Source organism: Sorex fumeus, unplaced genomic scaffold (genome assembly GCF_029834395.1).
Source record: "Sorex fumeus unplaced genomic scaffold, SorFum_2.1 ptg000058l, whole genome shotgun sequence".
Lineage (NCBI taxonomy): Eukaryota > Metazoa > Chordata > Mammalia > Eulipotyphla > Soricidae > Sorex > Sorex fumeus.
The window spans coordinates 30,286,393-30,300,738 of record NW_026606115.1 but is presented as its reverse complement, the minus strand read 5'-3'; the positions used below and the strand labels follow the sequence as shown (position 1 = coordinate 30,300,738).

General features: G+C 35.5%; 1 protein-coding gene across 8 annotated transcripts in view; it reads right to left on the bottom strand.

The window, feature by feature from the left end:
- The window catches only part of STAG2 (STAG2 cohesin complex component), a 155,699-nt gene that overhangs the window by 45,883 nt on the left and 95,470 nt on the right, over positions 1-14,346 (bottom strand). For all 8 annotated transcript variants that reach the window (XM_056125644.1, XM_056125650.1, XM_056125649.1 and 5 more), the window contains exons 8-15: positions 14,016-14,167; positions 11,193-11,266; positions 9,836-9,959; positions 8,325-8,423; positions 8,149-8,228; positions 4,482-4,589; positions 2,933-3,044; positions 1,924-2,041 (exon numbers count right to left, since the gene is read on the bottom strand). In XM_056125644.1, the coding sequence (XP_055981619.1) occupies positions 1,924-2,041; positions 2,933-3,044; positions 4,482-4,589; positions 8,149-8,228; positions 8,325-8,423; positions 9,836-9,959; positions 11,193-11,266; positions 14,016-14,167 (867 nt within the window). The remainder of the gene's footprint in view (positions 1-1,923; positions 2,042-2,932; positions 3,045-4,481; positions 4,590-8,148; positions 8,229-8,324; positions 8,424-9,835; positions 9,960-11,192; positions 11,267-14,015; positions 14,168-14,346) is intronic.

Genomic DNA, 14,346 nt, shown 5'->3' with positions numbered 1-14,346 from the left:
GCATTCTTGGAATAAAACCAACCAGGGCATTATGCTGTTGGTGTTTTATTAATTCAGCTTCCAAACACTTCTCTGAGAATTTTTCCACCCGTGTTCATCAGAAATACAGGTCTTTATTCTTTAACATTCCTGTATGTTACATGCTTTTTATCAGGAAAATACTGGACTTAAAAATGAGTGGAAATGTACCCTCTTCTTCAATCTTTTAAAGAGTTGGAGGAGGTTAAGGACTAGGTTATCTTTTAAAGTTCTGTATAACTTACTAGTGAAACTATCTGGTCCTAGGCTTTTATATTGTGTGAGATTATTTACTTCCACCTTCCTATCACAGAGGTGCTCAAGTATCATTCCTGGTGTGGCTCAGGGGACATATGTGATGCTGGAGATGGAACAGGGATTGGTATCATGCAAAGCAAATACCCTACACCCACTTTACTAATACTCTGGTCTTAAACTGACCTTACAGTTTTTGCTATAACCTATGCATTCTGATAGTTTCATGACTCTATTTTTGCATCCATGAATTTTTCATCCATATTTTGATTTCCTTGTTGGTCCACTATCTTTTCAGGATAAGGTTATTCAGTTTCTATGTTTGATGTTTTTCCAGTTTTCTTTTGATGGCTAATTTCTAGTTTTATCTATATATTCGGAAAGGGTATTGGATATGATTGCAACAATCACTAACCTGTTGAGAATAATTTTTATGTTGTATGCGGTATATACTCAAGAATATTTTGTGTGCACTTGAGAAGAATGTTTACTCAGCAATTATTGAAATGGACTGCCTTAAAGATATGTTACACCCATCTGGTAAAATTTATCATTTAAGGTTTTTGTTTCCTTACTGATTGTACTATATTTTATTTGTCCACAGATAATAGATGTTGAAGTTAGCTAGTACTAACATGTTGCAGTGAATGTCATTTCTTAGGTCTATGAATTATTGCATTATTTTGATGCTCCTTAATTTGATGTATATATGCTAATGAGTGTTAAGTCTTAAAGAATTGATTCTTACTTAGCATTATAAAATGATTAACCCCGTGCTTTGTGGTTCTTATTTCTTCTGCTCAAAATCTGTTTTTTTTTTTTTTAAACTTCTGGGCCATATCATGCTGTTCTCAGGTCTTACACCCAGCTCTGCGCTATGGATCATTCCTGGTGGTGCGCGGGGCACCAGATGCAGTGAGGAAATTTGAAACAGGGTTGACCCCATGCATGGCAAGAACCTTAACCCCTGCACTATCTCTTCAGTCGAAGTTTACTTTGTAAGTCTATTTAACTTTATTTTTAGAGTGCACCACCTGGTTTTTCTCCAGAGTCACTCTTGGCAATAGTGGGTGAATGGGTGAACAATATGGTACCTGGAATTGAACTTGGGAATCTAACACATAAAGCATGCACTGAAAAAGCCCTTTGAGCCAGCCACCCACATCCAATCAACCACTTTCAAACTAAATAGGTAAAATCTATTTTCAAAACTGCCTAGACCAGAGGGTCCCAAATTAATTAGGCCGACTGTCCCATTTTCAGAAAAAATATGGTACTCAGTGCCCCTCCATTAAAATCAACCCTATTTTAGGGGAAAAAGCAGCAGCCCTTTCATCCAAAACTACTACCACCTCCTAAAATATTACATCAGCTACCCTGGAGGAGCAGTGTTGCCCATTTAGGAAACACTAGACAAATATTTCCTTCTCTGCCACGTGAGATATCAGGATATTACAAGCGTGCCAGAGATGAAAATCTTATAAAAGATGACGGGAGCATAGCACGAGACCAGGGGCCATGCAGTAGAATGTGATGGGGGTAGCACAGGAAGGAAACAACATTGGAAAAGAAACACAATCACATTCACAAAAAAGTTGAGAAACATTGTCCTAGAAAATAAAAACGACATAATTAAACATAGTTACTTACCTTCCTCTCCACTAAGTGGCTCCTCTAGCAACAAGCTATTCATACATTCCCAGTCTTTCAGCAACTCAGTAGCACAGTCCCACATGCTATCCACAAGGTAAGCTGCATGCTCGTGTAACTAAAATTTTGAAAGGACAATGTGAACTTAGACAAATAGCATACTAGTCTTATCTCAAAAGAATGAAAGTTCTGTTCACACTATGTACAAACTCAAACAGGAATGTGGTATTTGAGGTCAAAAGGAAAGAAGGACAAAGAAGAAATTGCCTTAGCTTGTTGTGTATGAATGTACTTGGCAAACCAGGTGTGGTCCAAAAACAAAACAAAGACCCAAAAAGATAATGTTTTAACTTAACAGAATTTATCAGACACCATTAAACAGTATACATTATGAGCACCAAAAGTACTTTGGAACTTCTCAAAGTCTGGATAACAAGAGAACCCTCAACCCGAGGGAGATCTGAAATAGCTCATGTATATGTAAATTAACATATGCAAAAAATAAAAGGTAACTAATTCTGTATTAAGAGATACATGGATTATTTCACTATTAACTGAGAAATTTTTATTAGGAAAAATGGCTCTTAGAAAGATTAAGTAATAAAACCTAGGTACTAGGGGCTGGAGGGAAATCACAGTGGGTAGGGCATTTGCCTTGCACGCAGCTGACCTGGGTTCAATTTCCCCCATCCCATACGATTCCCTGAACACCATCAGAAGTAATTCCTGAGTGTAGAGCCAGGAGTAACACCTGTGCATCGCCGGGTGTGACTCAAAAAGCTAAATAAAAAATAACAACTAGTAATGTAAGTAATAAGTGATGAGTCTGGTCTTTGTGATATCAAATTTCCTATTATTAGTACTACATTTAAATTCTTCTGTGCATCCTCTAAAAAGTAGAAAGCATTTTCTAAAAATATGAAATTTAAATATTTCAAAATACATTTCATTTTAACCTTATCTCCAAATTGCTTTTAACTTATGCATAACATGAATAAAATAAACTAACCTCACTTTCCAGAAAGAAAAAAACCAACGTCTTAACAAGATTGGCATTTGGACCTTGTCTTCCCCTTCTTTTCATTATTCCATCCTCCTCTGGATCTCTACGACTGAAGAGCCTATGATCAATAAAAAATATTTAATTTTAAAGCAAAAAAATTCCAATTTTAAGAAACTATAGATTCTAAGTGTAAGCATCGAACAAATGAGAAAATTAAATACAGAAAAGAATAACATCATCCATCATGATACTCAAGCAAATAATATCTATAAACATATTCATTCCACACTTAATGTCAACTCCACTTAAAGTGTCTAATACTAAATTATTTCCGAAACACTTAACAAGTTTGGTAACATTTACTTTATAAAAGTACTATAAAGACTAATCTATTATATAATCTATGATAAAGATTCAACTTAAAACTTAACATATTTTTTCACTTATTTCCACAACAATCCATGTCTGAACACAGAGGCTCTTTCTATGGCTATGATGGCATTTTAACACACTGCACTGTAGCACTGTCTACAGTGCCTCACGTTGTTCATCGATTTGCTCAAGCGGACCCAGTAACGTCTCCATTTTGAGACTTGATGTTACTGTGTTTGGCATATCAAATACGTCACAGGTAGCTTGCCAGGCTCTGCCGCGCAGGCGAGATACTCTCCATAGCATGCCGGGCCCTCCGAGAGGAGGCAGAGGAATCGAACCCGGCTCGGCCAGGCTCGCTACACATAAGGCAAATGCCCTACAGCTGTGCTAACACACAAACTATAAAAAGAATTATAGAGTAAAAATAAAGAGAACTTTAGTGTAAATGTTTCTTTGATGAGTGCCAATGGACATTTTCTAATAATATTCTACAACAATATAAAATTCAGTAGGATATGGTTCTCATTATTCTCTTCAAAGCCTTTACAGTAACACTTGCTTAATGTTTCTTGTGATCTGCTATTCACACTGCTATCCATACTAGTTACATATATTAAGGTATTAAACAGCACCATAAAGGATAAAAGAACTCGTAAAGTTCTTGCATCAAGCTATATAATATTTTAGCAAAATATATCTTCTAAACTCAAAAATAGGTTTAAAATGAAATATTTCAGTGAAGAAAATAATTGACATCAAAGGCAAAAGGAGTAAAAATTTAGAGATCAATCTTAAACTCGTCGCTGTCATTAGATATAGCCATTAAAAGACATGGTTTTCAGGGCTGGAGCAATAGCACAGTGGGTAGGGCATCTGCCGTGCATGCAGCCGACCCAGGTTTGATTCCTAGCATCCCATATGGTCCCCTGAGCATCGCCAGGTGTGACCCAAAAAGCAAAAAAAAAGAACATGGTTCTAGTTCCCATTAAATATAACTTATACACATCAAACAACTATAGAAAGGAAATTAAAACTTTTGAAGGAAACAATAAAAAGTGAGTTCCATTTTAACATATTTTTAAACAGTTACATATTTGTTGTATTTCATTAATATAATTTATAACTCAATAAATTATGCCCAAATAAGTTTAGAAAATGATTATGAGAAATATAGGTTTACTTTTTATAGAGAAATTCTCCAGCTGCTACTGCTACTGGCCGGTGAGCTGAATAAACCAGATGATAGACATTTTCACAATCTTCTGCAGTAAGAACTTCTTCACTACTCCTAAAAATAAATATGAAAATTTTCTAAAATTATGTCATAATTTTAAGCTTAACAATTATAAAACCCATGCTCATATATTAAAAAATAGTACTTTTACAAAATCATGCCTTAATTAACACAACTTAATCTTTTGATTATCATCTGTCAGTAAAAGATTGTTTTGACAAGAGCAGAATATTTTATTAAAATCTAAAATCAATGGGAAGTAAAATTAAATACTGGATGCAAAGAAATACAGAATGAAAAGTAACGACATGACAAGAATGTTAAAGACAAAGTATGAATTCAGAAAGTAAAACGGCAACATGCTATAAGAGTTTAGAATAATCATAGAGAATACTCTGCATATATTTCATAGTAATGTTAGAAAATATAAGAATCTATTAAAACCCCAGCCTCCTCACAATGATAAAGAATACTTCATCCACAAATATCAAGTATCATACATTAGGGAATATAAATATTGTTCTAATAAAAATATAAATGCCAAAGATATTTAATTACAGTCTATCATTGGTAAAATCTTACTGAAATATGCTTATCATCCTGATTTTATTTTATTTAATTTTTAGTTTTGATCACTCCCAGTGGTGCTCAGGACTTACTCCAGGATTTGCATTTGAGAATTACTCCTGGGAGGTTCAGGGGGACTTTATGGGATGCCAGGGACTTAATTTGGTCAACCGTACGCAAGACAAGTAGCATACCCGCTATACAGTCACACCAGACCTATGCTCATGTTATTTTTTAAATAACAAAATAAACCTAACACGTTTTATAAATCAAAGTCATTATAGGCCCTATCAGTCATAGAAATCATAGGTTAAACACTGCTGGGTTCTTCCACTGAGAAGTGTGCAATAAGGGCCCTGACTTTTGTCACCTCCTCCCTCTTAATATGCTTTTAATGTTTGAGATTAAAAAAAAAAACTCTTAGACTTTGAGCCTCAAACAAGCGCCAGGAGAAGAGAAAAAGTACATAGGACGCTTTCTATTTATTTTATTTTCTGGGACACACCTAGCAGTTCTCGGGAAGGGGGAAAGGGATCACTTAGTGGAGGGGTCCTAACCTAGGAACTTATTTCTGACTCACATTCCCAGGCCACAGACTGTTAGTTTTTAAAAACACATATCATCCTTCATTTTCTGCAATGCTCAAGATTTCTAGAAGTATGATGTGTGATGTCTAACGTGTAATACTATTTTTAGAGAAACAAACCAAAATGTTAAAATTCATGATCCAGAGTAGAGACTCTGACACAAATTATTCTATTGGACTGTTTTTTGGATAATCACCAGTTTTATCACTTTATAATGACAAAAACGCATAATGAAACAAAATATAATAAATCATCGTCTTTTCGTTTGTTTTGACTTAGTGCGTACACCCAGTGGTGCTCAGAAGCTATTCAGTATAGTATGTTGCTGGGGGACTATGCAGTGCTGGTGATTTGAAATGGATCTCTCATCTGCAGAGCGTGTGCACTAGTCCTTTGTGCCTTCTCCCAGGCCTAATTCACTCATAGTAATTAACAAGCTCTAAAATTTCAGTTATCAGGTATGCACATGAATGAATCATGTATAAATTGTTATACAAATTTACAGTCCAACCAACAATGTATAAGGGTCCATTTTTCCCCAATAACCTCAACATACTGCACAGCACTGAATAATTCTGTTCCTTTGTGAAGTAACAGGTAAAACGATCTAATAACATTCTTCATGTTTAAACTTTCTTTTCAATAATCTTTTTTGAAACTTTACTATTATTGGGATTCTGCTTTTTTAATTTATTGAAATAGATTCCTATGATGGAAATGTTTCGCTCAATCTGTCATTGATTTTGTTTCCTTCATAAAATTTTATTTCATATAACTTTTTTAATTTTTCAGTTTAAATTTTTCAAAAAAATATTAAGGATATTTTCTTCCAGTTTTATCAAGAATATGACTTCAAGTCTAGGCTTAAAAACTACAAAATCACTTGCCCTTCAAGCACATGTTCTCCCTTGATCACGTATCATGCTTGTCTCTGTTTCTTTGCTTGCCAATTTCCATGCAGAAGCAGCCTGTGTTCCCTCTTGAACACACTCTTCTCCCATTCTCTCCCCTCACATCTTTCTAAATAAGTTTCAATAAAAACTATTTGGCTTCACAAAAAGAAAATCACAAAGGCTGTACAATTTTCTGACAAAATTATATAGGCCAGTCATCTCTCTAATGGTTTCTAGAATTTCACTGAGATTAGTCAATGACTATTAGAATTCTGGCATTCAACAATAACTTTTTTTAAATAAACATCCTTTTTCAGGGCCTGAGAGATAGTACAACGGGTAGGCAGCTTGCCTTGTACAAGGCAGGGTTTGATCCTGGAATTCCATACGCTACCCTAAGCATACCAGGAGCAATTCCTTAGTGCAAAGCCAGGAGCAATCCCTGAGCATCACAGGATGACGATCATACCCTCCCCCAAAAAAATAGAAGAGAAAAAGAAATATACAGATAAGCTAATGGGTAAATGTAATAAACAAATGATGAAATACTGTTGGGCCTTACAACAAATAAAATTCTGATATATTCTAAAATAAAAAATATGCTAAGTGGAAAAAGGCAAATACAGAGGAACAAATATATGATTCAACTTAGATGAGACCTCTTATGCTCTTAATCTCTTATGCTCTCCCGTTGATCGTCGATTTGCTCGAGCGGGCCCAGTAACGTCTCCATTGGAGACTTTGTTGTTACTGTGTCTGGCATATCGAATACTCTCGGTAGCTTGCCGGTCTCTCCGAGAGGGGCGGAGGAATCGAACTCGGGTCGGCCATGTTGGCCGCTTGTAAGGCGAACGCCCTACCGCTGTGCTATCACTCCAGCCCGATAGCACAGAGGGTAGGGGGGTAGGGCGGCTGCCTTGCACGCAGCCAACATGGCCTACCCGAGTTCGATTCCTCCGCCCCTCTCGGAGAGCCCGGCAAGCTACCGAGAGTATTCGATATGCCAGACACAGTAACAACAAAGTCTCCAATGGAGACGTTACTGGGCCCGCTCGAGATGTTTAGATGAGATAATGTAATCAAATTCATAATGGTAGTAAGCAGAACATTGTTTAGCATGAGCTAGGAGGGGGGAGAGATGGGGTATTAATGCTTAACAGGTATAGAATTTCAGCAAGGGTTAATAAAAAGCTGGAAACAGATGGGTTAGAGAGCAGTTAAGAATGTATTTGATACCATTGATCCATATAACTTTATGTTTATAGCTAATTTTAAAGTAAATAAATTGCACAGTAATGTAATATATTTTAAATTCAAGTTTTTTGTACAGAGAAGTTCCATGAGTTTGCTTTTATGAAAGGGACAATTAACTTTATTTCAACAGCATGTAACACTGGGCTGGAGAGACTGTCTGGACTTAAGTGATAGAGTACATGATCCCTAGCACCACCCATAAGATGTAGCCTTGGTGGCGCCCAAATAAAATTTAGATCTAGATAAAGTTAAATCAAGGATTCTAGGTATTTTTAGATGCTGGGACATGAGTAATGTGTAATACATACTTACTGTAAAACAAGAGTAAGTAATTTTATTGCTTGAACTGCAACATCATATTCCTTGTCAAGGGTCATAGATACAATTCTATCCTAAAGACAAAAAAGATTTAAATATTTAAAAAGAGAAAGCAAATGAAAAATATATTCAGAAAAATGCAATTTTTGACTATTTACAATAATACTAACCTTGAACCGACTAGTAAAAAGTTCCAGTTTGGAATTCAGCTCTTTGTTATAATAAAGCCCTTGTAGAGCAGTGAGACATTTGAGTCTTACCTCACCTTGCTAAAAAAAAGTACAGAAAACGTATTAAAAACTTTGCATATTTTCCTGATACAGAATGATCTCTCTCATATATGGGATATAAAGAAACATAATGGTGGAATAACAAATACCTAAAGAAAGATGAAACAAGACAAAAACTAGTATTCAGTAGGAAACATGTCACTTGAGGGGACTGGGGAATAGGACAGGGAGGGATAATATCTATAGTGGAGGGAAGCATACCAGGAGGAGGTGGTGCTGAAAGGTGGTAGTGTTATATATGAAACCCTATCACTAACAGTACTATAAACCATAGTGTAAAAACTTATTTTTTAAAAAATCACTTTTCAAGGGTGGGAGGCAAAGATGAGGGAACACTGGTGGAGGGAAATGAACACTGGTGAAGGAACTGATGCTGAAACACAGCATGCACAAAACCAAATCATGAATAACTTTGCAATTTCACAGCTACTAAATAAAACTTTTTTAAAACTTCGCATATTTTCAACCTGAATATTCAGGATAATACATTAACTATTTTAAAATTTTAAGCATGTCTTTGCAATGATCTCTGAAATTTAGCTTTAGATATCAATAATAAGAATCAATGCATATAGTAAGACTAAATATCTTTGGGGCTACTGCAGGGAAAATATATAAATTTCTGCAGGACAAAATAGAATGTTTTGAAATTTTTTTTTCAGAGCAATATCATTGTGAAAGATAACAGTAGCATATATTAAGTTTTCCATTATAGAAAATAATACTGGAAGGGATATACATGTATATGTATACACACACACACACACATATGGAACTTGAGCTTGTGAAGAGGTAGCTGAAGAGAAAAGTAGATTACTAAAATTTAAAATAAAAGGTAAGAAGACCAAAGAGATAGGACAGCTGGTAAGGCACTTGCCTTGCACGCAGCTTCTCCCATTCAATCCCTAGTATCCCATATGGTCCACCGAACAACACCAGGAGTGCTCCCTAAGTGCAGAGCCAGGAGTATCTCCTTAGCATTGTTGGGTGTGGCCCCCAAATAAATAAATCAATAAATATTAAAAAATTAAAAGATCAGATGCCAAGTTGTAAATGGAAAATAAAAGTTAAGGAATTTTAAATAAACAGAACCCATAATAACAGAGTAGAAGTAAGTATACTTCTTATGCGCTCTAAGAAATGTCTCACTGCAATCACATCATAATCTACATGATCCTAACAGTTTAGTACAAAAATTCAAGGTTGAAAACTAAGTTAGTGGCTTAAGATTGAAAAATGAAGAAGACCTGATGTGATAAGAACTGTGAACAAAGAGAAAAGATGAAAGTAGGAATGTAGTCTCAGGTATGTTTTCTTGCAGACAATTCACTATAAATAAGAGCTGCAGGTAATTATGACCATCTCTAGACAGTCTGTATGGTACAACTTACCTTATCATGCATAGTCCAACCAACATATTTTAAATAACTGTCATTAAGAAAGGCATCACTATACATTTTCATCCAAATGCCAATTTCTTCAATGCAAATAGCTCTGATTTCAGCTATTGCATCACTAAATGGAGAAAGAAAATATTATATACATTAGTACAACTATACCACTATACCACTGGCTGTTGATTAAAAAGATGCCAAACACTTCCTATGAATATAAAATCATGTTAAAAATCACCAAGGACCAAAAAATAGAACTGGAGTTGAAGACGTAGCTCAGCAGTAAAGCACTTGTGTTGTATGAATGAAGCCCTGGGTTTGATGCCCAGCACACCAGACAGACAAAGATAGTAACACACGCAAACACGTGTTCCCTCGCCCCCCCAACACACACACACACACACAAAGAAAAGTGAAATATAAATCCTGAATGCCAAAAACTTGTCTATTTGGCAAAGCATTATCATGACATACATGTTTCTTTAATTAAACTGATAACAAGGTCTGATCCCCACCTTTTACACCATGCCTTTGCTTACACCTGCTAGTCTGGGTATGTTCAGAAGACAGCAGGCATACTAGTCTGGTTAAAACATAATTTTCCAGGCAAGAATTAGATACACATAACGTTGGGGCCACGCTCAATTTGGATTTGAATGTCAGACTAAATTATTTTTAATTCATCCTGTAGGCACTGGTGAGTCACTAAAGGCTTTTAAGCAGAGGAATAATGCAACAAGGAACATTTTAAGAAAAATGCAATAATTTCTAGGTATGAGAAGATGAGAGAATGGACTAAAGTTAATGATGACACTAGAAATAGATAAAAATGGACACAGAAACATTACATAGGAAAAATTAACATGATTCAATAATTGCTCAGATGGGGGGATAAAAGAGAAGTTGAATAAAAATGACTCCAACATGTAAGGAATAGGTTACAGCAGAAATGATGGTAAAATAACCTATTTTTTTGCTCTGCTCATTCAAAATAGCAATAGAAAATGTCTATCTAAATCTTCCCTTTGATATTCAAATGGAGGAGAGACAGAAATCAGCCTTTAGAGTTCTCTACTAATATAATATGTTCAAAAGCAATTAAGTATTCTAGAGCCTGACTTCTAACAATAGGTGCAGCTTTCATCTGCTAAGTAGCTAAAATATTATTCCAATTTTTGAGCAAGAAACAATTTCAAATCAAAGAAGTTGCCAAGGATATCTAAATCAGTGGAAGAGTATAGCTTCAATGATCTCAAGTCCAAAACACTTCACTAATTTACTCTGCCTAATGTACTAAATAAGTCAGACTAGATTCAGGGTAAAAAGTATCACTGAAAAAAACTTTCTGACTTACCGGTATCTATGTACAAACACACCCTTAAATATTGCATTCATCATATTTTCTATTTCATCTTGATTTTCTTGAAGCTGAAAAGAATACATAGCACTGTTATAATTGTTATTCAATTATAATGGAAGATAACCAAAAACCACACCCAAAAATTGTCCCAGATAAAATGGAGGGTTCTCCAGGGGTTGGAGCAATAGCACAGCGGGTAGGGTGTTTTCCTTGCACACGGCTGATTCGGCCGACCCGGGTTCAATTCTTCCACCCCTCTCGGAGAGCCCAGCAAGAGAATCTCGCCTGCATGGCAAAGCCTGGCAAGCTACCTGTGATGTATTCGATATGCAAAACACAGTAACAAGTCTCACAGTGGAGACGTTACTGGTGCGCCCTCAAGTAAATCCATGAACAACAGGAGGACAGTGCTACAGTGCTACAGATGACAATAACCACACAGAAAATTAGTAACTAACACATGAGGTAGCTACCATCCCATGATAGCGTCTATGTTTGAGTTCCCTTCTAATGTTTATCTACTAGTAGGTTAATTTCTTGAGACACTCACAATCATCCATCATATAAAGGTACTCTAAAGAAATCTAGTTGCGTAGTGTATAATAATTCATATCAAAAAGAATAATCATGGGACTGGAAGAGAAAATACAATGGGTAAGGTGCTTGCCTTGCATTGCCAAGAGTGATTCCTGAGCACAGAACCAGGAGTAAGATCTAAGCAACGTTGGCTGTACCTCAATGCCCCCGCCCCCCCCCCACCATTGACCTGCCATCAAACAAACAAAAGATAGTTATTATCTTATTGTTTATTGTTTGAATAAAGAAGATTCACACTATCTGGTGCCTGCTCAAAATCATTTAGTAAATTCATAGTTTCTCTGCTAAACATTTTTAGGGAAATAAGTCTAATATGAATAATCAAGTGAACATTTTAAATAATTTTATTTTCTGGTTGGCTGGGGGTCACACCTGCCAGTGCTCAGGGAATACTCCCAGCTCAGTACTGAGGGTACCATATAATGCTGGGGATTGAACCTGGGTATCCACAAGTAGAGCATGAGCTCCAGCCCATTGAGCTATCTCTCCAGACTAAATTTTCAAATCCTGGGTGACTTTGCCACATAGATATTTTCATTTAAAAGCCTGAGAATTAAGTAGAAATTACTTCAGAGCTTGAAGTATGAGGTAAATCTTTATAATCTAAATATCAATTAGATTTTACGATATTGTTTATTTCTGATGCTTTCTTGTTTCTTTTACTAGCTTACATTTTTATTACTGTAGTTTTCAGGCCACATGCATCAATGCTCAGAGGTTACTACTGGTGGTACTCAAGGAACCATATGGAATGCTAAAAATTAAACCCGGGCTGGTTACGTGTATGGCACGTACCTTACCCGCTGTACTATCCAAGTTTAGCAAGAGCTTATACATATAATATTCACTACCATAAATAGTCTACAGTTAACCCTAATATGCATGCATTTATCACTCCTATTTACATGGAAATTTAAATCTCAGACACCTTTTACCTACATCCAATCATTCTATGTTCACAATCTTGTCCAAGAACCAAGCTATAATTTCAACAACTAAGACATATGCAATGCTCACCAATAAACTACCTGATAAAATTTGTTAAGTAAGTTAAGAAGGCAAAAAATTTCCAATTCTTCCTTTTAAAGTATATGAAAAACACGAGGAATTTAGACATGAAAAAATATGGTCAATATTTTTCTGGCTATTTAAGGCAGGGTATTATAAAATAGTATTGACTATCTCAAAATAATCAACCCCCAAACTTCAAATTCAAATAATAATTATGGATTATGATAGCAAATATTTAAGTGAACTTTATTACAATAATTCTGAACCATCAAGCTTTGTCTAATAGAAATAAAAAATAAACATCCCCAATAGCAAAATAACATATCACCAATGGAGGAATTTAAATCATAAACACCCTCGGACAGTAGACATAAAGGCCAGGAATACTGCTCCGTAGTACATGCCTGTCTCATGAGCTGGGGGAGAAATCAGCTGGAATAGAGAGGTGATCACTAAGCCAATAATGGTTGAAAGAATCATTTGGGATGGGAGATGTGTGCTGAAAGTAGATAAAGGATCAAACGTGATAGCCTCTCAATATCTGTATTGCAAACCATCATGCCCAAAAATAGAGAGATTGGGGGAAATTGTCTGCCACAGACGTAGGGGAAGGATTGGAAAGGAGGATGAGGATAATACCGGGGACATTGGTCGTGGAAAATGTGCACTGGTGGAGGGATGGGTGGAGGATCATTGTATGACTGAAACTCAAACATGAACGTTTTCTAACTGTATCTTATGATGATTCAATTAAAAAACCCACATATTTACTATTATTTAGCATATGGATTTTCATGATACGAAGCAGTATTGAGTGATCAGTCCAAGTGCCTCCAAAAGCACAAAAAGAAAACAATTCAGACACCATAAATAGCCTAGAAATTGTATTCCATAGCAATTTCATGTAAGTGAAATCTTATTTGATCCTTACGATAACCTGAGGAAATCAAGAGGAACATTTCCACAGAGATAAATAACATTAAGGCTCAAAACAACTTATCAGACTGGCTGATGACTCCATACATCAAACCATTAACTATTTCATAGTCCAAAATTCCACACATAGCAAAAATACAGAAATGTTATATTGTTGTCCTCCACTATCAATGAAATAGGATTCAAAAGCTTAAAATGCTTATTTTAAACTTTTAAAACTTGAATCTCATGAGACAACAATAAAATAACAAAATATTCAAGGCATAAATTTACCTCTTTCCGCTTTTGTAGCAGGAGCTCTAGCCTTTCATTGGCTCGTTTCCCAATCATTTTATTCCGTTCTGCCTCATATTGTCTTTGTGTATTATCCATATTAATGCTGAGATTCAGTGCCACATTCACCAAAGCTGTCATTAACTTCATAGCTTTAAACAGAAATCACTGAAATTAGCTTTATCAACAAAAAAATTTGAAATAAGATTAAATTTAAAACAAAACAAACTGCTTAGCTTGTATTAGAAAAACATGAGTAACAACAATAATAAAACAACAACTAATGTGTACTGAATACTTACTATATATCAATTACCTACACCAAGTAATT